The 23814-nt window shown below is 44.1% G+C and overlaps 6 protein-coding genes across 6 annotated transcripts; 4 read left to right on the top strand and 2 right to left on the bottom strand.

The window, feature by feature from the left end:
• Nucleotides 1–343: 343 nt before the first annotated feature.
• Nucleotides 344–3900, top strand: BDB00DRAFT_802371 (uncharacterized protein). Its single transcript, XM_053121949.1, has 10 exons — nucleotides 344–1129; nucleotides 1208–1292; nucleotides 1362–1408; nucleotides 1489–1496; nucleotides 1564–1912; nucleotides 1990–2089; nucleotides 2153–2308; nucleotides 2372–2450; nucleotides 2510–3424; nucleotides 3535–3900. The coding sequence occupies exons 1-10, from the start codon at nucleotides 505–507 to the stop codon at nucleotides 3769–3771; spliced, it is 2601 nt and encodes an 866-aa protein (XP_052984151.1). The 5' UTR covers nucleotides 344–504; the 3' UTR covers nucleotides 3772–3900.
• A 1148-nt stretch (nucleotides 3901–5048) lies between these two features.
• BDB00DRAFT_802369 (transmembrane amino acid transporter protein-domain-containing protein) lies at nucleotides 5049–6895 on the bottom strand. Its single transcript, XM_053121948.1, has 3 exons — nucleotides 6638–6895; nucleotides 6015–6541; nucleotides 5049–5916 (listed from the first exon to the last, which is right to left on the bottom strand). Exons 1-3 carry the CDS (start codon nucleotides 6838–6840, stop codon nucleotides 5306–5308), a joined length of 1341 nt encoding a protein of 446 aa, XP_052984150.1. The 5' UTR covers nucleotides 6841–6895; the 3' UTR covers nucleotides 5049–5305.
• A 543-nt stretch (nucleotides 6896–7438) lies between these two features.
• On the top strand, nucleotides 7439–10920 carry BDB00DRAFT_868009 (histidine kinase-like ATPase; the record flags this gene model as incomplete). The annotated part of the gene is made up of 16 exons (XM_053126410.1): nucleotides 7439–7488; nucleotides 7564–7616; nucleotides 7710–7832; nucleotides 7901–8002; nucleotides 8091–8176; nucleotides 8263–8343; nucleotides 8406–8549; nucleotides 8680–8733; nucleotides 8808–8888; nucleotides 8983–8998; nucleotides 9077–9123; nucleotides 9282–9306; nucleotides 9372–9466; nucleotides 9571–9770; nucleotides 9891–10757; nucleotides 10839–10920. 16 exons carry the CDS (start codon nucleotides 7439–7441, stop codon nucleotides 10918–10920), a joined length of 2106 nt encoding a protein of 701 aa, XP_052984149.1.
• A 1292-nt stretch (nucleotides 10921–12212) lies between these two features.
• On the bottom strand, nucleotides 12213–15390 carry BDB00DRAFT_755929 (glycine dehydrogenase; the record flags this gene model as incomplete). Its single annotated transcript, XM_053118868.1, has 3 exons — nucleotides 12213–14447; nucleotides 14557–14883; nucleotides 15022–15390. 3 exons carry the CDS (start codon nucleotides 15388–15390, stop codon nucleotides 12213–12215), a joined length of 2931 nt encoding a protein of 976 aa, XP_052984148.1.
• Nucleotides 15391–15895: 505 nt separating this feature from the next.
• BDB00DRAFT_802346 (uncharacterized protein) lies at nucleotides 15896–16300 on the top strand. The gene has a single exon (XM_053121947.1). The coding sequence runs from the start codon at nucleotides 15924–15926 to the stop codon at nucleotides 16092–16094; it is 171 nt and encodes a 56-aa protein (XP_052984147.1). The 5' UTR covers nucleotides 15896–15923; the 3' UTR covers nucleotides 16095–16300.
• Nucleotides 16301–20316: 4016 nt separating this feature from the next.
• On the top strand, nucleotides 20317–22334 carry BDB00DRAFT_969480 (uncharacterized protein). The gene is made up of 6 exons (XM_053129835.1): nucleotides 20317–20526; nucleotides 20612–20801; nucleotides 20897–20934; nucleotides 21038–21275; nucleotides 21378–21548; nucleotides 21647–22334. Exons 1-6 carry the CDS (start codon nucleotides 20346–20348, stop codon nucleotides 22323–22325), a joined length of 1497 nt encoding a protein of 498 aa, XP_052984146.1. The 5' UTR covers nucleotides 20317–20345; the 3' UTR covers nucleotides 22326–22334.
• Nucleotides 22335–23814: the final 1480 nt, after the last annotated feature.

Raw genomic sequence — 23814 nt, 5'->3', positions numbered from 1 at the left:
GCGCACAATATAAAGGAGCCTCTTTTTTGGGGGTAATCTGTTGTGTGCAAGATGTATTATCCTGTTATTGGAAGGCGTACTAATAGCATATCGAAAATAGATGTTCCCTGTGTTTTCATGAGCAAAGGATATCACCCGTGTATAGGTCTCTCATACTCTCTCCTACAGCGATTGCCAAGGCTAGTTTAGTCATTCCTTGCCTGCAACTCCTGTTGGAGACAATCTCCACCGTAACGAGTGACAAGTTATGTCCCCCATGGAAGCAGGGCCAGTGCAATTTATAACGAGAGAAAAAAAGCCTATTGGTATTACCGTTCACAGAAGAGCCAAGAAAGATCCCATATTTTTAAAAAGCATGTGGGAGTTTGCACGTGAGTATTCGCTTTTTAGCTTTGTTTGCCAGGAGTAAGGAAAAGGGCGAATAGCCCGGAAAGAGAAAGTTACGCGCCCTTTTTTGTTCTGTGTGTCAACTTTCTATTTTACCCCTAATAACCTCATTCAACCATGAATGGAATTTCACCATCCTCATCACCACCACTAGCCCCATCTAATCAAGAGGATCAAGTTGCCAAGTTACAGGTGTCGGAGTCAACGGTGTCTACACAAGCAACACCAGCGGAGCCGTCGTCGCACATGACACGCCATGCCATGACCGATGATATTTCGACGGGCAGTGAAAGCAGTGATGAGAACAACGAGGATAACGTACCTCGACAAGAGCTAGAGCTGGTCATTAATGCACTTCAGACCACCGTCCTGAAATCGACACCCCCACCCGAAGAAGCGCCTTCATCAACTCGTGATCGCGACGGTAGTCATCATAGCGCGGATGAATTGCATAGTGGCGACGAATTCCACGAGAGCAGCAGCAGCACGAGCAGCGAGTATGATTATTCGACACAACAGCAGCAGCAACAACAACAACAACATTCTGGTATTAAGAGTGACGAAATTGTTCCACCAACACCAGGATCACCGCCACCCAACTTTGAGCCACCTGTGCGTCTGAGTACCGAGGAGGATATGCCGGATGTAGAGTCGTTTAGCGCAAACTTGATCGCTCTTCACGATATTAACTTGAAGGAAGTGAAAGCAAATAACTCAAGTCCACGAGAGCAGGAAAGGAAAGGTATATATATTGAGGGGTGAGCGTTGTGCATATGTGTGTACGTGTGTTTTTACCTGTTTCAACGATATCCATGTGTAGATGAACCTGTATTAAGAGCAATGCGCCATCTATTCAATAATCGATTTATGAAAGCAAAGCGACTGTTTGAGCGAGAGGCAAAGACGTGAGTAGTGCAGGATTAAAGGAGAGACTCGACAAGCATTATCGTACTCAAAAAGCGAGATAATTCTAGTGATCCGCTGCACGCGTTGGGTCTGGGATCCATGGCATTTCTTAAAGGTATGATCTTAATGAAGCATGCGGGGCTCGATGGATTGTTTATGTTAATACTATGCTGCTATTTTTTTCCCTATAATTAGCTGTTATGGTAAGATCAACGAAACGTAGCTGTCATCTAGTGAGGGAGCGCTTAAAAAAACGAGAATTACATATAGACGGCCGACAACGAAGCAACCGATAGAGCTATTGACGTTTTAATGGTGACATACAGTTTGGCCACAGCACAGATTGATGCTGCGACAAAAAAGAATGTGGGAGACTCTGTTGTGCAATACTTTACATCCTACTACAACCATATCAAATACTCGCGAACGAACGGTCTCCCAGCGAGCCCAAAGCCAGCAACGCCACAAGCGATCAAAAAGCAGAAAATCACTTTTGTACCTAATGGAATTTTGCGTGCCCATGTCGCTAAAGCCGAGTGCTGCTTACAAATAGCGATACTTCAGTTGCTGCAGGAAAGCGTTGTTGGATATATCAAGTGCGGTCTAAACTTGCGACGAGGTAAAGTAGTTGTGTGTGGGAGCTAGCGAGTTTCAGTCTCTGTTAAAGCTTATTGTTGTCTTTGGCCAATTATGTAGCTTATACGAGTTATAGTCTTGTATGGCAGGAGTACAAACGTATGGGACAATCTTTTAACGATTTTATTGATCAAGACACCGTTTCCGGCATTCAATTCGGGTAAAGTGTCGCTCATATGGATGGCAGAAAGAAACCGACGACTAAAATAATAAAACGATTTAGTATTGGTACAGTGCACTTGGTCTTATCGTCATTACCACAAAAGGTACTACGCGTGGTCTCAGCATTTGGATGGAAAGCAGATAAGCATTTAGGTTTCGCTCTATTGAAGCTATGTCTGGAAGGCCGCCGAATCAGATCGCCGACTGCTTCTCTTATGTACGGTCTATTTTTTTTCTAACCATTCAAAGGAGTCCATTTACTGACAAATGTAAAAAAAAGGTTACTCGCCTATTATACTGTTTTGACTTCACTATGTCCCCAAATACTTACGAGCGAGTACACACAGCCTGCTATTGAGGTAATCATGTGGATATTGAATGATGACCAACATGTATTGATAGGAGTGTATGATTATAGACACTGTTGGATGCACAGCGCACATACCCTAATTCCGCGTTTTTCCTGTACTTTGCCGGTCGTACTTCACGACTGGCACGCAACCTCATCCTCTCGACACAATCGTTTATGTATGCCATCGAGATTAGCAAGAACGAATGGGCCGAAGTGGAAGTATTACACCTCTGCAGTTATGAGATTGGCTTTAATTACATGATGCAGCACAACTGGGGAGGTGCTGCCAAGATATTCGAGAACCTCTATAAAGAACGTTATTGGTCACCAGCCATATTCCGATATCTCCATGGTGCATGTCTGGATATGATGGGCGAGCGTACCGACGCAATCCTTGCATTTGCCGAAGTGCCTGAGCTTGTTAATGGCAAGACACCATCTAGCAGCAGCAGCAGCAGCAGCAGCACAGCAGCTATGATGGAGCGTTACGTCTTACGCAAAGTCAACGCGTACCAGGCAACGGGGTACCAAGATATGGACATGAACTTGTGTGCGCTCGAGTATTTATGCATCTTTAATGCATTTGACTTTATGGATACGGCGCTTCTGGAACGTAGTTTGGCAGTTGCTGATGGAGCACTGAATCGTATCCTGGAAGCTGAGCGAATGGAGTATGGGATCCGAACAAGAGAACTATTGCCTGAAACGCCACCACCGCAATACTACGATCAGCGCGGTACCCTATTATTAATTAAAGCGTCGTTACAAAACGCCATGGGTCACTATCGTGATGCGATCATACACCTCAATTGGATCATTGATCACAAGGATAAGATTGCCAGCGACAAGTGGGTGGTACCATTTGCTTTTTGGCAAGCAGGCGTGACATCTTGGGGATTGGATTACAAGACACGCGCACGTTCGTTCTGGGAGACAGCGTCCAAATACACCAAGTTTGATTTCGAGTATCGTTTAGCCATGGTAAAGTAACGGGAACTGATGGGCAAAAAAAGTAAAACCACGGACTTTCAGTTTGTGTTTGCTTGAACTTTTCTGTCAAATCTAATCTCTCGTGTTATCTCGATAAATAGACGATTAATTTGGCAATTACCAGGGCCGACGAACTCAACGTGCCAAAACCAGAGCAGCGCAAAAGCAAGTTGGCGGGAAAGACTGATGCCCCGCGGGAACAGCAGCAGCCGCCGCCGCCACAATCATCTTCATCGGACACGACCACTCCGACCACACCAATCGAAGAAGTTGCAGCGACAACATCGGTCTGTCCTACTGCCGATGAAACGAAAGAAAGTTCTAAATCTGCCGATTAAGTTGTTGAGTTGATGGTCTAAATGCCTTATTGTTTGGATTACTATGTCAGCAGTTAAATGTATATCAGTTATGAAGAATAAACAAAAGCCATTGAATGAGATACGAGAACGTATCAATTATTCCACAAACAACGACGTCTCCGTTGTGTAAACAAAGAATGCTGACGACGTTGTGTTGACGACTGGTCGAGCTACTATTCATTAGTGATAGCAAAATGATGCTTTCCACCGTGAATGCTTTCTGTTACAGACCAATTTCAAAAACCTAACAGACAATTCACGTTACATATCAAACTTGGCCTTTTTGGATTCACTTAGTGACTACAGCAGATAAAGTATACGAGTTCACTAATGCCAATGTCGTATAATAACTAATATAGCAATGTAAAGATGGCGAGGCTTACTACATCAGTAAGATGTAACTAGCAAAGCATCTGAAAATCGGTTGCGTATCACAGTCAAAATTGGTAGACAATTATCTTTTCAGCTTGAAAGGATAAACGTGTTTAAAGTGCTACGGTAGTTATCGATCTTCCCAGATGAAACGCACTTTTAGTGAATGTAGTGTCACGGAAGACTGTCAACAGGAACAGTTGCATACATTGACTTCTACTATAGCAGTGCGCACGCGTAGTCTATATCAAGTTGGTATCCATCGCACTTGACAACTTTGACGTTCACTCAAAGCCTACTCGCACGCTATTTACAAAGTACAGTAACTGACGTAAGTCTACGTTTACTTGCTACTTTCCATGTAGCAACACCTTTGTATAAACAAAATGCCACTTCTAAGCGAGATCATTACACTCTTTAAAACTGTGGAAAAATTGTGATACGTTGTAAGGTACTAGTATTGTACTTCTTCAGAGAAGGACGGTGTATCTACAAAAATTATGCCGCACCGGTACGTTTCAACACATCGACTAGAGTATGATCACAAGCAGCAGAGTCAGCGCGCACATGTATGGAGATGTACTAGGTAAAAGCTTTTTATTTTTACATCCATGGTTATATAGCCAAATAAGAAAAATACGGAGTTTGTCAATCTGGCAAATCTGAACGTTATCTCTTGTAGTACGATAAATCGGCGATACAGACGCCGAGACGGATGAGTTTTTACCGTGCCCAAGATCCTAGACAGCGAGGACGGTTTTATCAACTATTATTCCGCCGACAACGGCCACTCCGACCACGTAGCCAGCATCCAATGGCAGTGATACACCACATCATCGCCAGGTCCAAGAGAGGGAAGTTCAGCCCTGCCGATAAGTTTTACATTTTTACGGATCAACCACTAGATTTTCTGGTTTATTATTTCAGTAATAAAGGAATGTGTGTACATCAAATACGGGGAATACAAATAGACCACTTTTGGGGAGATACAGAGAATACAAACAAAACACTAAGAGGATAGATATATATGTACATGGCTGTCGATCTACGAACAGCCCTAAAAAAATATGTCGAATTATGAGACTATTGGTGAAAAAAGTTGGAGGAGAAGATGTGTGGGTGTTGAGGCGAGAGAAAAAAATTAGTAGTTCATGGGACTGCATACGTGAGCAGCGGAAGGAGAAGGATCGATCCACGATGAGATGTTGACGTACAAGGTATACACAATGATACCAGCACCCCAGCACATCAACAGCACGTTGAGGAGACGCAGATAGATGTTCTTGCACAACTTAAAGTGGAACAAGCCAGGGAAGATGAAGCACAAGGGCATACAGGCAACAATACCGACGAGCGAAACGAACTTGTCGAGATTGTCGGCACCGACACCGAAACTGACAGCAGCACTGACACAAGGAATGATCGAGCGAACCAAGTTCTTGGAGAGCTTCCACTTGAGTGCGACACGGCCGCTGCGCTTGCTGCCAAAGATGCCACGCTCAATGATGGTGAGAGGGGGCCACAACATAAAGGGCGAAGTGAGAATCATGGCAATTGAATAAAGGAGTTGGACGGTGACGGACAAGGCTTCGGTACGGAAGTTTGCGACAATCGATGCTTCGATGTTTTCACCATAGGCAATGTAACCGATGGCACCAATGAGAATGAAGATTGTGGTGATGATGAGCATACCAATGTTCAGGACCATAGGGAACTTTTCGGGCTTCTTCATACTTTCAATGATGGAAACAACTGTTTGTTCAAACAACACAAGAAGGTTAGTCACTGTGCGGTGGTCCTATGGAAACATCGAAAGACTGTTTCTGTGGAAACATAAAGAGAAAACGTACCCATGCCAATGCCTTCAAAGGAGAAGACGGCGGTACCAATCATAAGACCAAAGTCGCGCTGGTTGACAGAAGCAATGTTGGGACCAACACCGTTTTCTTGGATGTGAGAGCCAGTGTAGTAGAGACAGCAAATGATGCCAAAGAGAATGAAGACATCAGCAATGATTGCGCACCATGAGAGACGAGCAAGCTTGCGCACCCAGCAGATGGGGATGACGAAAGCAACAGCAATCCAGATCCAGTATTTGCTCTCGAAAGGAGGATCACAGTTAGATAAGGCTTCAGCAATCAGGTTGATATTTTGCGAGACGAACATCAAATAGGAGGCGACGAAGCCCATTTGCGAAATGACCAAGAAGAACTGCACAAAGTAGCGGCAGACACGACCATACAGCTTGCCAGCCATGTCGCCATAGGAGCCACCAATACGGGCGTGGACCCAGACGAGAAGTTGGAAAGCATACAAACAGATGATGGCAAGTATCACCATCAGACCAATAGAGAGACCTAGACCACCGTTCTTAAACCTAGAGCAGAAAGTATACATATACAGATTTAATTCTCCTATTTTGAACAGAAATGCAGCACAAGCTTTGTGTGTGTGTGTGTGTGTGTGTACTTACGAGCCAGGTAAAAAGATGACACCAGTGCCGACGAAGGCTTTCAACAACATGAAAAGGGCTTTGGTTGGCGAAGCAGTGCCTTCGGGCACGTGCTCGATTTGGATCTCATGTACGGATTTCTCAAAGTCGACCGAGGCTTGATCTTCGCGATGGCCAGCCTCCACCTGGTATTTGTTCGTTACCTCGTAGTCTGGGGTTGACATTTGCTATAACAATAGAATAAAGAAAAAGGGAGAGCTGGGTAGAGAAGGCTAGAACCGAACCTTTTCTTTTTGTGGAGAAGGCGGCTAGTATTTATAACTGAGAGACAATCTCCAACGCAAGTTACAGACCGGGGTGGGCGGTCTTTTTTCGATTGGAGTTACTGACCATCACTAGACACTTGCTGCGAAAATAAGAAAAGGTACGTAACCAATAGAACGGCCTGTTTGATCTCCGCTATCTGACACCCAATCTCTGAATTTCTCTTTTCAAAGCCGTGAGAAAAACGTAGCCGGGGAAAGTAAGGGACTTGCCTTTCTCGGCGCAATGACATCGTCCTTCATCTCGCTTGCCGAAACTTTATCGTATTTTACGAGTCCAAGCACCACCCGTGCTTACGCTTCTTACTTTTCCTACTGACCGAAAAGGCGAAAATAAATGGGAGCAATTTAGCAGCAAACAAGCAAAAATGGATTTTTGTATCTCGCCGAAAAGACGCTACTACTAGCTCATAGCAGAAATCTAAGTGGTTCGAGATTTGCGGCGCCGCCTTTTTTTAATTTTTAATTTTCCATTTTTCTTCTTTCGAAACCATAGAGAATGGCTTATATTGCTGCATTGCCGCCGCAAGTCATTCGCCAATTGCGAGCGTATGTCTAAATTACGTGTTTTTCTCTCGGGTTTTAAATAAAAAATAAACATATTTACACTCTACCGATCTGTAGATCAGTAAACATTACGAATGTACAGCAATGTGTGGAGGAGCTTGTAACAAATGGTGCGAGACACAGGGCAGTTCTATGAGCGTTGGGATGACGCGTTACGGTTGGACGGCTGGCTTTAATAAATGCTCCTTATCTTTTTCCCTTAGCCTTGGACGCCGACGCTTCCCAAATCGACGTTGCATTTGATGCGGAGAAATTCACAGTTCGAGTGGATGACGATGGAACTGGTATTGAAGCAAGCGAGCTGACGCAGCTGGCTAAACGACACGGTCTGTGCAAATCACAAACATCATCTCTTTTAGTTGTCTTTTTGCTTTTTTGGGATGTTTTGCCAAAGCTTATCTTGAAAGCTTATCTGCCTTTTCATCTGCAGCAACGTCAAAGTGTAAAACGCTGGACGATCTTGGCCATGTTCGTACGTTTGGTTATCGAGGACAAGGTAACACATCACATTTGAAGTGTTCTCTGAAATCTTGAACTGCTACTAAAACCTTCCGTCATATCTGGGCGGGAGGTAAATCGTACAGCCTTGGCTAGTCTGGCAGACATCGCAATAGTCCAAATTATTTCAAGGCACCGCCGGTGTGACGAAGCCCAAATGGGGATATGGAAGGTAATTCTCAGAAATAAATGCTGCACTAGTACTTCGCGTATGGTTGATGAGGTAATCATGATGAACTACATCCTCGTTAAACAAAGGATGGAAGATTGGTTGAAACATCGCCCACCCAGCCACGGCAACCGGGCACGACGGTGGTTGTGCGAGATTTGTTCTACAAGGTAAATATTGCTGCCTGTCTAAAGGAAAAGTTCTACCATGGAAACTTACGCCGTTTCCATAGTTTCCTGTTCGACGACGATTCCTCAGCTCGGGCGACCGCACCAGCGAATCCATCAAACGATGGATCCTCACTATGGCATTGGCCTTTCCCCATGTTGGGTTTACCTTGCGGGAGCGTGACACAAAGCTACTGGCCACGAAAAAGGTTTCCTTCTCTTCTTTGAAAATAATAATATACCTCTTGTCGGGGTGGGGGGGGGAAAGTGGAGGTTGAGGATCACACGACACCATTAACCTGTAATTTCTTCCAAATCTGGCTATTTCCTCAAACCTAGCACTCTTCGGACTTGAATGTCTTGCATCGTCTCTATGGCCATGAGTTTGCGCAGGTAACACACTTCCTCGCCGGAGAAATTGGCGGGCGACTGACTTGTTGGGGTTCTTTTGTGCAACAACCATGTAGAATATGAGATCGTTTGAGTACAATGACGACACCGACATCAAGCTGCAAGGCCTTTTCGGGATCGCTCCTTGTCCGAGCAAGGTATATTGATGTCTTATTATGGCAGAAAAAGAAAGGAAGAAACCTTTTTATCTTTTCTCACACGATACATGTGGTCATTCCATTTATTACCCAGAACCAACAATTTATCTGTATGCAGCCATTATATACCGTTTTGGTCCGAAGGCACTCGGGCACGAATTAACTCCTTCTTTCTTTGTGTTTGACAGATATCAATCAACATCCCATCGACCTCGGCCATGACTTGTATCGCACGGTTAGTGAAACTTTTGCGGGGTGTTCCATCATGGTAAAAGTTCTTTTCTGCTTTGCGAACGTGGCTTCACATGTAGCGCGGCATTCGGCTAAACTCAAATGTGCGGCACATTAAAAAAAACAATTAACAAACCACACCCCACAACCGATTTTACTCAGACGGAGCAATCCAAAAAGGGAAAAGGTACAAAGAAGTGCTTCCAATCTCTTTGGTGACCTCGCGCTCACAATACGCGTCTCCTCTACTAGGCGTAGTCGAAAAGCATCCTGCCTTTGTCATACATGTTGAAGATCCAAACATCAGCTCGCATGATATCTCACTCTATCTTCTTGATGAACACAAGGTAAGGTTAGCACATGTCCCCATTTGCAAAAGTACCAATATGTAATCTGAAATAAAGACAAAGTTCGTAATGTTCCACTTATTATTTACCTTTTACGTAACAAGATTCATCCCAGATTACACGGTCTCGTGCGTCAGCTTGCTGCCAACTTTCTACGTGCACATAATTTCATAACGAGTGCAGCTTACAAGCAACTTGTTCATATCAACGAAGTTGATGACTCCACATCAAGGAAAAGTCGGAAAACATCTTCATCCCATGTAGTGGCATCGAGTTCTTGGCTGTACAACAACGAAGTGCGTCGGTATGTGTATGCAATATGACCTGCTTTTTCATTTATTTCTGCCCGGAAAAAAGAATAAGATTTCTAAACTCGGGTCGTGCATGGCTGCAGAAGCACAAGCGCGATAAGCTTCATTGATAGATCGAGGTTGCGTAAGACACATCCATCTATGGGCTTATCTCCTAGTAACACAGCAAGAACGATAACATCAACGACGCCGTCGTCATTGGAAACAACAACAGCAGCAGCGCAGCACGAGGGACCAGCTATCAGACTCAACAAGGAACAATTGAAAGGCGCCAAGGTGCTTGGTCAGGTCGACAACAAATTTATTCTAATCAAACTAAATGCTGGCCAATTATTGCTTGTGGACCAACATGCTGCCGATGAGCGCGTTCAACTAGAGCGTATGTTGTGGTCGCTCAAGGATACAGCAGAAGCAACACAGCTTGACCCATCGATAGCGATTGATTTGTCATCCACAGAATGTGCATTGGCGCAAAAATATGCCACTCAATTAGGTCGCTGGGGATTTCGTCTGTCAACGTCTTCGTCGGCAACAGCTTTAACTGCGGTCCCGGCTCCATCCGAAGAAGAAGGAGATGCAGAGACGACCAAAATTTTGCGCTACTCCAAACACTTTTCCACTCGCGCCGCATCACCGCACTTTGAAAAGAAAAAGAAGGGCCAGGTTCTCGTCACACGTTTACCGCGCCTCATTGCAGACCGATGTATGGTGAACCGGGACATGCTTCGTGACCTTATTCGTGAACATCTACACTCGCTGGACCGTGTAAAACAGTTTCAGGAGGCTGATAATGATAATGACCAAGAAGTCAAATCTTTTACATACCTACACGGTTGTCCTCGTGGCATGATGCGTATCCTACGGTCAAAAGCATGTCGTGGTGCAATCATGTTTAATGATAGTCTAACTTTAGAGCAATGTCGCTGGCTTATTCAAGCTTTATCCAGTTGTCGATTTCCTTTTCAGTGCGTCCATGGAAGGTAAAGAGGTGCAAATCACTAGTTTTTTGCACCAACTAGTAGCGTGGTATACTAAATTAATTTTCTTGCGTTTCAATCAAGACCATCCATGATTCCTTTGGTTACAATTGACGGCAACAGACCAAGGCGACACCGGATCAATTGGGATCGGTTTTATACATAGATCTCTATTCATCCTATCTATTTTCAACATGGATGCATATACCCCATTTTACTCATGTTAGTAAGCTGCTATCTCATGTTATTTCGACTTGTCTATTCGTTTCTTTTGTTTCTTTTGAGTAGAAGCTGCCTTTGGTCGCCACAAAGTTAATAATGACAAAAGCCTTTTAACCTCGATTTTTACATGAACTCAATCACTTCATTTCAGACCGGTTATAAATCCTGCTTCAGCTCCAGATAGACCACAGCTTTCCTCAAAGAAAGTTAACAATCGGATCAATGAGATACAGTACCCATGGTGGAGAGGCGCTGGATTTATACTCATATCACTATTGAGTGGATTTGTAACGGCGTGTATTTATTCTTTACATTTGTAACGGATTCTGGGTTACCGCTAACGTTAGTACTGGGAAACGACTAATCTCATCTGAGGAATTGTTATTGTTGTTGAATACTGCAGAAATCCATGAAACGACTGACAAGAGATAGGGTCAAATTAAATTGGGTCGTCAGAAGATGCCATCGATGTAGTAAGGTATACTATCTTGCATTTAAGCAAACGTGTTCTTTTTATCTAAAAGAGAATCTTAGATAGCATAAGTAAAAATTGGGTTGAAAGATATTGCGAGGCGTACAATATGAAGTTATACATAAATCGCGGCGAACAATGCATGAATTGAACATGCTTAGCCGATCCGCGAGCAGTTTCCACTCCTTAACATAAAGGGCAGATATTAGACGCCTCCTCCAGCTCTTGTTACGATTATACGACCTGCAACAACGAAAGCGGTCGATATAAAAGTACCAAAATGCCAGAGTCTTACGGACATAGCGGCAAGAGAAGCTTTAAAAACTGTGGATATCATAAATATTGCTTTTCAATGCTAATGGATGCAAAAATAGTAAAAAAGTAGTGGTATATCCAGATGAACAGAGCTATTTGTATATCTTGTACTATTTCAGATTTTTTTTGGAGTCGACTGTTCGTGGTTCGCGCTCTCAGAAGACATGGTATACAGGGACATGTAAGTAGTATCGTAAGTTTAAAAGTCAGTCCTGACGCCCATCCCATAGATCTTAGAGCGCAGGCTCGCACTGTCAACACCTTCTGAACTTCTCAATGCAAAATACACCGAAACAAAACAAAAATAAAAGACATATGTTTGCATTGTTGAAATCGATTTTGTAGGTAATGTTATTATGTTGAAATGATAAAAAGTATATACAGTCTAATGCAAATAGTGGGGAACAAAAAGAAATTAAGCACAAGGGAACTAGAGATAAAGTAGTAAATTACTCGTCGAGGTATTCTTCAGGCGATGGGCAAGTGCACATCAAGTTACGATCACCATAGGCATCGTCAACACGCGAGACCGAAGGCCAGAACTTGTTGCTGCGGAGGTGAGGCATAGGGAAGGCGGCCGACTCGCGGCTGTAAGGCTTATCCCACTTGTCGCTCATCATGATTTCGAGAGAGTGAGGGGCATTTTTGAGCACGTTGTTGTCCTTGGGCACAGCGCCTTCAATCACTTGTTCGATTTCCTTGCGAATGGCAATCATGGCGTCACAGAAGCGGTCGAGCTCAGCTTTGCTTTCAGATTCGGTAGGCTCAATCATGAGCGTGTTGGTGACAGGGAAGGACATGGTTGGGCTGTGGAAACCGTAGTCCTGCAGACGCTTGGCAACATCGATAGCTTCAATACCCTTGGGAACGAAGGGACGGATGTCGACAATGAACTCGTGACCACACATGCCGTTCTCGTTGGTATACACGACATCGTAGTGGGACGACAAACGGCTAAGCATGTAGTTGGCGTTGAGCAAGGCAGCCTTGGTAGCGTCAGTCATACCATCACGACCCATCAACTTGACATACGACCACGAAATAGGCAAGATCGAAGCGGAGCCATAGGGAGCAGCCGAGACAGGACCAATTGCGTTTTGACCACCAGTTGCAACGACGGGGTGACCAGGCAAGTAAGGCGCAAGATGAGACTTGCAGGCAATCGGGCCCATACCAGGACCACCACCACCGTGGGGTATACAGAAAGTCTTGTGCAAGTTCATGTGGCACACATCAGCACCAATCTCGGCGGGCTTGGTCAAGCCAATCTGGGCATTCAAATTGGCACCGTCCATGTAAACCTGACCACCGTGCTGGTGGACAAGGTTGCAGGCCTCGACAACGCCGGGTTCAAAGATACCAAAGGTCGAGGGGTAAGTGATCATAATAGCAGCCAACTTGTCCTTGTTCTTTTCAACCTTGGCCTTCAAATCAGCGATATCCAAGTTACCCTTGTCGTCGCACTTGACAATGACAACGTCCATACCGGCCATGGCAGCAGAGGCAGGGTTGGTACCGTGAGCCGAGATGGGGATTAAGCAAACATTGCGGTGAGCCTCTCCACGAGCAGCGTGGTAGGCACCAATGGCACGCAGTCCAGCATATTCACCCTGAGCACCAGAGTTGGGCTGCAACGAGGCAGCATCAAAGCCAGTAATCTCTTCCAAATCCTTTTCCAATTCCTCCAACATGATGCGGTAACCTTCGGTCTGATCGGTGGGTGCGAATGGATGGATGTTGGCAAACTCGCTCCAGGTGACGGGGACCATTTCGGTGGTGGCATTGAGCTTCATGGTGCAGCTTCCAAGAGGAATCATTGAGTGGACGAGCGACAAATCCTTGCTCTCAAGGTGGTGGATGTAACGGACCATCTCGGTTTCCGAGTGGTGAGTGTTGAAGACGGGGTGGGTCAAGTAGGCGGAGGTACGCTTGAGCTGAACAGGGATCATGGATTCAGACGAGGCGGCGGCGTTGGCGACAACCTGCTCCAGATTGACGGGTGCGTTTCCCTTGGCAAAGACACTCAACAAGTCAACAATGTCCTTTTGGCCCACAGTTTCATCCAAGGTTATGGAGACAGTTTGGGCGTTGAGGGCGCGCAAGTTGATTTGCTTGTCGAGACCCTTTTGGACAATGGCTGCGGCGCTGTCGACCTTGATGGAGAGGGTATCGAAGAATGCACCGTCGTTTTCAATGACATAGCCAGATTCACGGACGCCCTGAGCTAAGACTGAGGTCATGCCGTGGATGCGTTCGGCAATGGACTTGATACCTTCGGGACCGTGATAGACGGCGTACATGGCAGACATGTTGGCAAGAAGAGCCTGAGCAGTGCAAATGTTGCTAGTGGCCTTTTCACGGCGAATGTGCTGCTCACGGGTTTGCAAAGCAAGACGGAGGGCGGGCTTGCCATTGGCATCCTTGGATACACCAATGATACGACCAGGCATGCGACGCTTCTGGTCTTCCTTGCATGCAAAGAATGCGGCGTGGGGACCACCAAAGCCAAGTGGGACACCGAAACGCTGACTGTTACCCAAAGCCATATCAGCACCAAACTCTCCAGGAGCCTTGAGCATGGCCAATGACATCAGGTCGGTTGCCACGGCGACTTGACCGCCGGCAGCATGCACGGTGGACGTCAATGCCTCGTAGTCATGTACAGTGCCACGTGTGTTGGGATACTGCATTCACGTAAGTACAGATACCGTGTTGATCGTTAGCGTCATGTGAGAGTCTTAGGAACATGATCGGGATGTCAAATTGAGATTGACGTGATAGATAATTAATTACCTGCAGCAACACACCGCACAGTTCCTTTTTGTGCTCATCAAACTTGAAGTTGAACACATCAGCAACGACAACGTTGATCTTGAATGATTCAGCACGGGTCTTCAGACAGGCGATCGTCTGTGGGTGGCAGTTCTCATCGACAATAAACGTGTTCTTGTTGCGGCGGCCCGTTTGCCAGCACATAAGCATGGCTTCAGCTGCAGCTGTGCCTTCGTCCAGCAGGGATGCATTGGCGATCGGCAAGCCTGTCATATCCGATACCATAGTCTGGAAGTTCAACAACGACTCCAAACGACCCTGTGAGATTTCTGGCTGATAAGGCGTATACTACAAAAATGGACAGATAGATGCAGAAGACCACCGCCGTCAGTTATATATACCCCACGTGTACTAGGCTATAAGCAAAAGCCCCCCCTTGAATCATCGTCGTCCTCCAGTTCTTTGTATTATCCTTCCATTCCTTACCTGTGTGTACCATGCAGGGTTCTCCAACACATTACGGAGGATAACGTTAGGAACAACAGTATCCGTGTAGCCCATACCGAGATACGAACGATAGACCTTGTTCTTGGAAGCAATAGACTTGAGACGCTTCAACAATTCGCGTTCAGGCATGCCCTCACTCAAGGCCAAAGGCTTGGGAGATCGAATGGAAGGAGGGATGGCCTTGGCCAACAATTCGTCGATATCCTTAGCGCCAACCTGCTTCAACATGGCGTCGGCTTCGCTAGCATCGGGGCCGATGTGACGACGAGGGAATGTGTCCAAAGGCTTGAAGACCTGAGCAGAGACAGGCTTGGAGGTGTGCTGCAGACGAACGAAAGGACGAGTCATGCGGGGAGTGGCAACAGCAAGACGGCGGGTAGTGGTGGCGGTTGCGGTTGCGCGCAAAATAGCACGAGCACCAAGAGCACGAGACAACATGGTGCAATAAGAGAAGTTCTCCAATGAGGTGGCGAAGAGAGCGAGAGAGGGGAGGAGTAGAAGAACAGAAGCAGAGAATGGCCTTGTCCATCTGGAATTTATACGGGCTACTCCAGGGCAAGGGCAAAACTATTGGAGAGAAGGCGGTTTGATTTCTTACCATTAGAGGTGATCTACCTGCCATTAGAGGGTGACCAGAGATACCAAGCGGTCCCGGGCAAGTCCACTGAGTCGCCTTTTTTTTTTTTTTTGGATTTTCGACAAGCTGCTATATTGTCGAATTTTCAAGGACAGTCACCTTTTTTTTTCTTTCTCCACTATATTTCTTGCTGCTGATGTCCAATCCAAACCCTCGGTGGAGTTCATTTCATTTTTCCATGTGAAGCCGGAATTTATAAGCTGCCTGAGACTCCCTATGCTATCCAGCTAGCGAAAAGTAGAGAATGGTGCGTGTGGTGCCATGGTCATCCTGTGTAAGTAGCCGTTTGTGTGTGTGTGCGTGTGTGCGTGTGTGTAGCAAACAAAGAAAGTGGTCAATGGCACCAGGGGTATTTTCGGAAGGAAAGCTACACACATTCATGTGCCCCCTCCCCCCCTTTCCGCGGGTCCGATGATCCTGAACGGTGGGTCGTGGTGATTGTGGGGTCTTGTCTATATTTCATATATATCCCTCTCTTCTTCGTCACTATGCACGACCTTCTAATATACGGTGGCTGCCGTTGCCTTTACAAATATACGTGTAGCATCTCCCACTTGCAACGAAGTGTGCTACTGTGCTTTCGCAGAGGAACCCTGTTTCTATCGATCATCAGCTTTGTTTTATGCCACTTTTCCCTTTTTCAATGCGTGGCAGGACAATGGAATGTTTGGAAGGCGTGAGTCTCAGTTCGCTTCATACCAGAGGATCCCTTTTCGAACAATAATACTACATCACAGTACGTTATTGTTTCTTATGCGACCGATGATACCCGCCACAAATATATGTATTTTGAAGATGTTTTACAGAACTTGATCCGAAAAATAGCCATTCTAACTAATTGATTTGTCGGACTGGACTGCTGTTTCTATACTCGCTACACATGGCTCGTATTCATAGCAGAAGACGAAGATGTCTAAATGTGAACACGGAACTCCAGATCGATAAACGTCGCTCTCAGTTCCCACATTGATCAGTAATGGTCGCACTCTTTAGCTTCTGTGACATGCTGGGAAACAAGAGCATCCCAGTGAGTCGGCAAGAAGGTAAAAGAATAATCTATAAATTCCGGTTGGAAGCTTGGTTTTATATTCTCGTATACAATTATACTAGCATAAGTAGAAATGGGAACGAGGCTGTTGAGATCGAGACGGCTTGTATGTTGACTGTGCTAATTGTTGTGGAAGCAAAGATACTATATGCTTGGTGCTAAAAAGCGGTTGTTTCATCCTAGAAAGGAACCTGTGTCGTCATGTGCCTGGTTTGTGTAGCACGAAACCAATTTAGACGTAAAGGGCAGAATATGGGAAGCAATACTGGACTTTGATACGAAAGCATTCACACAGCGGACAAGCCTAGTTTTGGTACTATTATCGAGTCGTGGAGCCATTTGCAAGACTATATGAGTGTGATTATCACTATGTGCCTCAGCAAGAGCGTTGATTTGGACACAAAAACTTGCTGGTAGCTTCGCTTTGATTTGGTAGTATTAGCTCTTATTGTATCTTGAATAACAAGCACTATATAATGGATATAAGAAAATGCTTATGCGGTTACACTCAACAAGAATTCAAGACAGCGATCAAAGTCTGTTATTTCTTTGCGCGCATAATAGTGAATCACATCATATCGTATTGCAATTAGCTGGCATGAAGACTTGATCTTGCTGAAAGTCATTTAATAAATTTGCCATCATTAAAATTTGAGATATAACCGCTGTATGTTTTTTTTTAAAAAGTTAACGAAAAGGGAAGAGTTGCACAAAAGCGGTATAATGAACTCCGATAGTGCACGGACGTCGGCATGGTTTAGATGGTTTTCGGTATAGCGAGAAGTGTACTGATACAAGATCTATGAATTACACTTCTGCTTTATAAACTAGAATTCTCTTTACCCACTATCATGTCTAAATAAACTTGGCGATAATATGAAATGTGTATATACTTCACGCTCTAACTAAATCACGACTCTTCTGATTCTGTTTGTCGCAGTTTCTGATTATGTATAGCAGAAAAGTATGTAATTTATTGTAAAAAAACTCATAGACCTTTGTCCTCATATAGGGATTATTGGTCACTTCCTAGCGGCACGTATGTTTAGACACATAAGCGTGGTCTGGAGCCATGTCCGAAACCCCTATTGGAGAAAAGACAGGCCTGTATAATAGCAATGGATATACAAAAAGCAAAGAACCCCATGTAGTGATTATGCCATAAGGGTGGTGCGCTGCCGTGTGGGGTATCTTCGGAGCTGGTTCGTCAACATCGCAGTAGACTTCATCTTTATGGCGCAGCTGGTCGATCTTCCGAAGAACATGCAGCAGTACTGGTCATGTCTTGTTCCTTTTCCCACGGGTCAGACCAGCGTGGGAACGTGGAAGGTTGTTCTGACTATGTACATACAGCAAATTGAAATTGTAAATAAAACCATGTTTCTTTTCTGCAGCATGTGTTGTAGTATACTAACATCGCTGCAGTATTTAAACACGATCTTACTGTATGATACAGAGGGTAGAAGCATGCACATGTTACACAACACAACACCAAGCCAGCAAGAGTATAGAAAATGCGCACATGGTAATACGATGATCGTGGCATAGTGAGTCTCATTTGTATTATACATATACTGTCTGAAACCCATTTGATTGTTGCGGCTTACATAGCTAGTAAGTAACGAGATGTTAGACTCGTTTGAAAGCAGAAATAGCCAACACTGGATGTCTTTTTCTTATTTTCTCGTAATATAAGGAGTCCCATATCGCTCATATTAAGATCCAACAGGAATTGGCAAGCAGAAAATAGTGGTGTTGTTTGCCATCATTCGTCACAAATGTGTAACTGCTAAGGAGCAACAGCAGTAAAGGATGGTAGCAGCGCCGCACTTCTTAAATATGTAGATAGCCTACAACCCGTAGGGCTTAGGCCCATTCTTGCTCTTTAATGAGAAACTAGCTTGTAAGTGCAGAGTTATACGAAATCGCATCATTGAGCTTGTTTGTCAGCCCTGGGAAAGATAACACACTATCAGTCCAAAAAAGTAAAGTGATCGCTGACATTATTCTGTATGGGGTGTTTTGATCTGTCAGAAACACCCGGCTGTACAACTGAAAATACTAAAGTGAGCTGTAGTGTGTGAGATAACTGACTTATACCGCTTCTTTCTTTATTCTCTAACTTCCTCTAACCTATTATGTACTTATACGGTCATGCATGTGCTTACTTGTACGGTAGGATAAAGATTACAAAGAAAGATAGGAGAGCTATAATGTATACGTGTAATCTTATCATGACAAAGCAAAACGCGCCAAACTCTACTAAGGGAGCTAAAAACTCGCAAATATAATCCGGAGAGTGCCTAAATCGAGCATTTATGTGTTTAAATTTTTAAGGATGTGGGTAATCATGGTCCAATTTGCGGATGTGTATATAGATGTCTGCATCACTAGCATGCACAAAATGCTGAAATCGCGTTTTTATATGACATCAATGTTCTTTGACAATTGAGTATGCGATATCTATTACAAACATCATGATTGATGCGTTTCGACGCCTATATATTTAATCTCGCATTTAGGTGTCACAATGAAATAAATGACATTCTTAGCTCAGCGTTTTCGATGAAACAAGAGTTGAATAGCTTTATTAAAGACTGTCCCTTTTCTAAAACTTTCCCAATCATTTTAAATGATTATCAATGAACAGAATGAAGCTTACAATGGGGCATCATAACCTTAGATAGCCCAATAAATAGAGAAGTGACATCAGGGGCATCATGGCGTTTTTCGGATGTTCCTTGTGCATTCAACAGATACTAGCAGCGAAAAAACAGTGCGCAAGCGGTACATGCTGGTTTCTTGGGCATGATCAAACTGCTCCTTTCGTGGCCGGTCTTTTACTCCTTCATCCTGTGAATTATGCATTCTGAATATCTTTACTAACAATCTTCAATGTGTCTTCTAAATATGTCATCTCCGCAATCGTCTACGCACATCTCCTTCCGCGCTGCTTTTGCTTTCAGTTACCATTTATCTCAATCAGTAGTATCTTTTTAACTACAGTCCTTTTCTTAGAATCATCACATAACATAGACTTGCATTTGATGACATTTCTAATATATTATAAAGCATAATCTTGTGATTGAGCTTATATACACTATATAATAAAAACGGTTGTGGACACCCATGACAATATATAAGTTACACATGAGCATGAGTATATAACCAAAAGCATGCTTTGTCCGTTTTCTACATGTGTAACGAAAACATGCAATGCACAATCCTTCTTTTTACGAACCTCCTGCATAAGGAACCCAGTTCATATGCAATGTATAGTAAGACCGTTTTATAGGCATCTACATGCATGATGTAACTGAATAGTGTGCTTGGCGGACTACATGCATATAATAATATCAAGGTCTTTTCTACCCCTCAATATTCTCCTGCAAGCCCAGTGATGGTGCATACGAAGTTATAAGCTTCATAATTCACAGTGTATCAAAAGTAACCAATTTATGCATTTTTAACAGCAATTGAGAGAATAGGAATTTTTCGCATTACACAAAAGCGATTTTATATACACCGAGTCCGAGCAGAATATATAAAAAGGAGTCGTATTCTCTTGATTGGCGCACTGCTTCTGATCTTTTGTACTTGTTACTTTGATACACTTAAATGCGAATTTGTTATACAGTAGCAGCAGCTGCTGCTCTACTTCCTTTGGCCATTGCCAGAACAATCCACACCAAAGTAGCCATTATGGGTGGTGGAGTCAGCGGCATTAGCGCTGCACGTAATCTGACAGCTGGTGGTGTGGACGATTTCCTGATCATTGAGGCGCGAGACGAACTCGGTGGTAAGTATTTTACAGAAACTTTTGCCTGTTGCTGTCGGCCCAGTGAATACTCAAATGGCACCCTTCTCTGTCTTAATAAAATCAGGTCGAGCACAAAACACCGACTTTGCAAATATCAAGGTCGAGGTAGGGTGCAACTGGGTGCAAGGGTTGGGCACTAATCCGATCAATATACTGCGCAAGAAGTATGGACTGGAAACTGCCGCCAACGATGGTGCCAATGTTGTCTTTTATGACGACACTGGCCCAGTAAACTATACCGAAGCTTTCAACACGTAAGAAAACGTACCTGAAAACAAGCTCCTTCCTCAACTCGCTTTACTAACGCACATGGTCGTCGATTATTCTGCTATTACGGGTTCATTATTAGCTATGGAGATGCATATGATCGCATGTCGGAACTTGCTGGTATGTTTTTGTACTACTACAACAACAACCACTATCTTGGAAAAGCATATCATCCATTTCCCTTATCCAGCCACATCGCTATTTTATACTCATATTACTGTAGATAAACGCGTGGAGAATGGTCAGGTCGACATTTCAGCCCGTGTTGGACTCGATTTAGCCGGATGGTATCCGCTTACGCCATTGGAGCGGGCGGTTGAATACTATAACTTTGACTGGGAATACGGCGAAAACCCTGAAGTCAGCAGCTTGTTGCATGGCATTGAAAACGATGAAAACAGCTATGGCAACACTGCTTTTGGTGAAGATAGCGACGGCGACTTGTTTGTTGTTGATCAACGGTATGATATGGTCTCCGCTTTCTGCTGTTTTTTTTTTGGTTTCTACTACCCTCTTCATACCGTAGTAATATATACTTACACCAAGGTTATCAATGTTTCTAGAGGTTTCAAACACATCTTTTTAGAAGCAGCCAACGAGTTCTTGGAGAAAAATGATTCGCGTGTTCTTCTAAGTACCAAGATTACCAAGGTCGCTTATGATGTAAATGGTGTTACAATTTACACAGACTCGGATGTTACAATAAAAGCTGCTTATGCTATCAGCACATTCTCGTAAGTTTGGGAAAAATCCATATCCTTGAGAGTAATAAGCGCGCGTGTGCATAGATTCTTAGTACTAAAAAGTCATCGTGTACGCATATTTTTCAAAGTGTTGGTGTATTGCAGCACCGCGATGTCGAATTTAGTCCACGTCTCCCTGATTGGAAAATGGAAGGCATTTACGGTTTTAATATGGCGACGTACACCAAGATCTTTCTCAATTTTCCTTATCAGTTCTGGGATGACAACCAGTACACCATGTACGTCGATCCTGACCGTCGCGGCTATTTCGCAGCATGGCAGAACCTGAATGCTCCCGGCTTCTTTCCCAAGAACACATCGACCAACGTCTTTTTCGTAACTGTCACCCAAGATTATTCGTACCAGGTGGATTCCATGGCAGATGAAGAAGTTAAAGCCGAGGCTATGAAGGTGTTGCGTTCCATGTATGGATCAGATATTCCTGAAGCAACGGATATCCTCGTACCTCGCTGGCACAGCAACCCGTTGTACCGTGGCAGCTATTCTAACTGGCCCATTGGTGAATTGGATCAGCATCACGTCAACATGAAGGCACCAGTGCAGAACAGACTGTTCTTTGCGGGAGAGGCAATGTCTAAGTCTTTTTATGGATTCCTCCAGGGAGCTTGGTACAGTGGAGCGGAAACAGCATCTCAGATTTTGCAATGCATTGACTCAGGATGCGTTGAAATAGAGTATTATCCTCTAATTTTAAAGTCCAAAACGTACATGAAGAAGCGTGGCCTTGTAAAAGCCAGTCTAAATTAACTATATGCGATAGTAATAATAAATAAGAAACTGCTATATCTTTTATGATCTTGGTTGACGTTGCACCTGTAGGGTTGTGGTATTCTTTGTTCCACTGCCGTAGACGCAGCAGACGACTATATCTGTTCTGCTATCAAAGGTGTCTCACCAACATCATTGTTTTTGCATCTAGCTCGCCCCAGTAGCTTCTGTAGAGAACATCAGTAGTTGTCGCTTATAAGTTTACGCAATCATATAATAACATAGAAAATGCAAAGTGTGAAAATTACGATAGTCGTTGCACAATCTTTTGCCGTGCGGAAAAAGGGATTGGAATTAGTCCAATTAAGGATAATTTAATCGAGCGAATGATCAGCAGTCGAACCATTTTAAGAAAACGGTCAGTTTTATACCTTCTCCAGAGATTACAACCTCGGCTGTTGGGAAAAGGCACAGTGTCATCTCCATATATCGCTAACGCTTTGCTAAGATAAAGCAAGCATTGCTCTTTGCTTAGTGTGCTTCTGGTGGTCGCTGAAGATGGTTTGGAGTATATAATACACTTTCACCCAGGAAGTCTTGGGATCTTTCCGAAATAATAATGAAGAAGAAGCATTTTTCTGCGCGTTCGCTATAAAGACAGAAAAATGATAGCTGTCTACGGTATGTAACTCATAAAAAGTACAGTAAGAAAAGAGCTTATACTCTAATACTTCCTATCATTTCATCGAGCTTTTATCTCAGCTTTTAATTGGTTCAGCATATTTCTACAAGGTGTTTTGCTACATCAACCCAAAGCTTGCTCCATTCTTCTTGTAGAGCGACTTTTAACTCTCCTGTAAATTTTGATGGGCGTTTTGCGATATTTTTTATGGCCTTTCTAAACTTACCCTAAAAATGCTCATCGGATTTAGATTAGGGCTTTGAGGTGGCCAAAAACTAAAATTCTTGATCTGATACCGTTGGCAGCTAGCCCCATCTTCTGCAAAAATGAACTCGTGCCCTATTTCTTCGTTAATTGATTCGTGATCTAGAAGGAAGTGGCGCGACAAACAGTTGAAATACGCGTTTTGGTCGACATTGCCATCCATAACAACTAGTGATCCCAAGTCTTCTGCCCAAAAGCAGCCCAAGACCATGCAAAATTCCTTTCCAAATCAGTGCATTTTAAGTATACGCCTACTCAGGAGGCGTTCCCCATCATGGCGTATCACTCTTGCACGTCCGTCGTTTTTAACCACATGAAATCGTGCCTCGCCAGACCGAATCACATTGCTCCACTGATCTAGTGTCCAATCCTTGTATTTACTTGTCAATAACAGTCGCTTGGCTATTTGTGCCTTAAGTGCTGGCTTACGTGACAGTACTTAATCACTGTGTTTCGAGAGATCGCAGGCCTGCATTTACAATACTAGCTGGTGAAACCGGTAAGGCAAATGGGGGTCACGGCATACACAATGGTAGAGAGTGCTTAGGTCCCTCTTCGAGACCTCAAGTGGTCGTTCACTTC

The sequence above is a fragment of the Zychaea mexicana genome (genome assembly GCF_025766255.1).
Source record: "Zychaea mexicana strain RSA 1403 chromosome Unknown BDB00scaffold_7, whole genome shotgun sequence".
NCBI classification, from domain to species: Eukaryota; Fungi; Mucoromycota; class Mucoromycetes; order Mucorales; family Lichtheimiaceae; genus Zychaea; species Zychaea mexicana.
This window is presented reverse-complemented; position numbering and strand designations above follow the sequence as displayed.

Bases quoted from the DNA above. Each gene is read 5' to 3' on its own strand.
- BDB00DRAFT_802369 (XM_053121948.1), bottom strand. From the start codon at position 6,840: ATGTCAACCCCAGACTACGAGGTAACGAACAAATACCAGGTGGAGGCT. The intron at 6,542-6,637 runs GTAAGTACACAC...TTTCTGCTCTAG, and splicing joins GTCATCTTTTTACCTGGCTC to GTTTAAGAACGGTGGTCTAG. The intron at 5,917-6,014 runs GTACGTTTTCTC...TTGAACAAACAG, and splicing joins CTTTGAAGGCATTGGCATGG to TTGTTTCCATCATTGAAAGT.
- BDB00DRAFT_802346 (XM_053121947.1), top strand. From the start codon at position 15,924: ATGGTGCGTGTGGTGCCATGGTCATCCTGTGTAAGTAGCCGTTTGTGT.
- BDB00DRAFT_802371 (XM_053121949.1), top strand. From the start codon at position 505: ATGAATGGAATTTCACCATCCTCATCACCACCACTAGCCCCATCTAAT. The intron at 2,090-2,152 runs GTAAAGTGTCGC...AAAACGATTTAG, and splicing joins GTTTCCGGCATTCAATTCGG to TATTGGTACAGTGCACTTGG. The intron at 3,425-3,534 runs GTAAAGTAACGG...CTCGATAAATAG, and splicing joins TCGAGTATCGTTTAGCCATG to ACGATTAATTTGGCAATTAC.
- BDB00DRAFT_969480 (XM_053129835.1), top strand. From the start codon at position 20,346: ATGCGAATTTGTTATACAGTAGCAGCAGCTGCTGCTCTACTTCCTTTG. The intron at 20,527-20,611 runs GTAAGTATTTTA...TAATAAAATCAG, and splicing joins GGCGCGAGACGAACTCGGTG to GTCGAGCACAAAACACCGAC. The intron at 21,276-21,377 runs GTATGATATGGT...CAATGTTTCTAG, and splicing joins TTGTTTGTTGTTGATCAACG to AGGTTTCAAACACATCTTTT.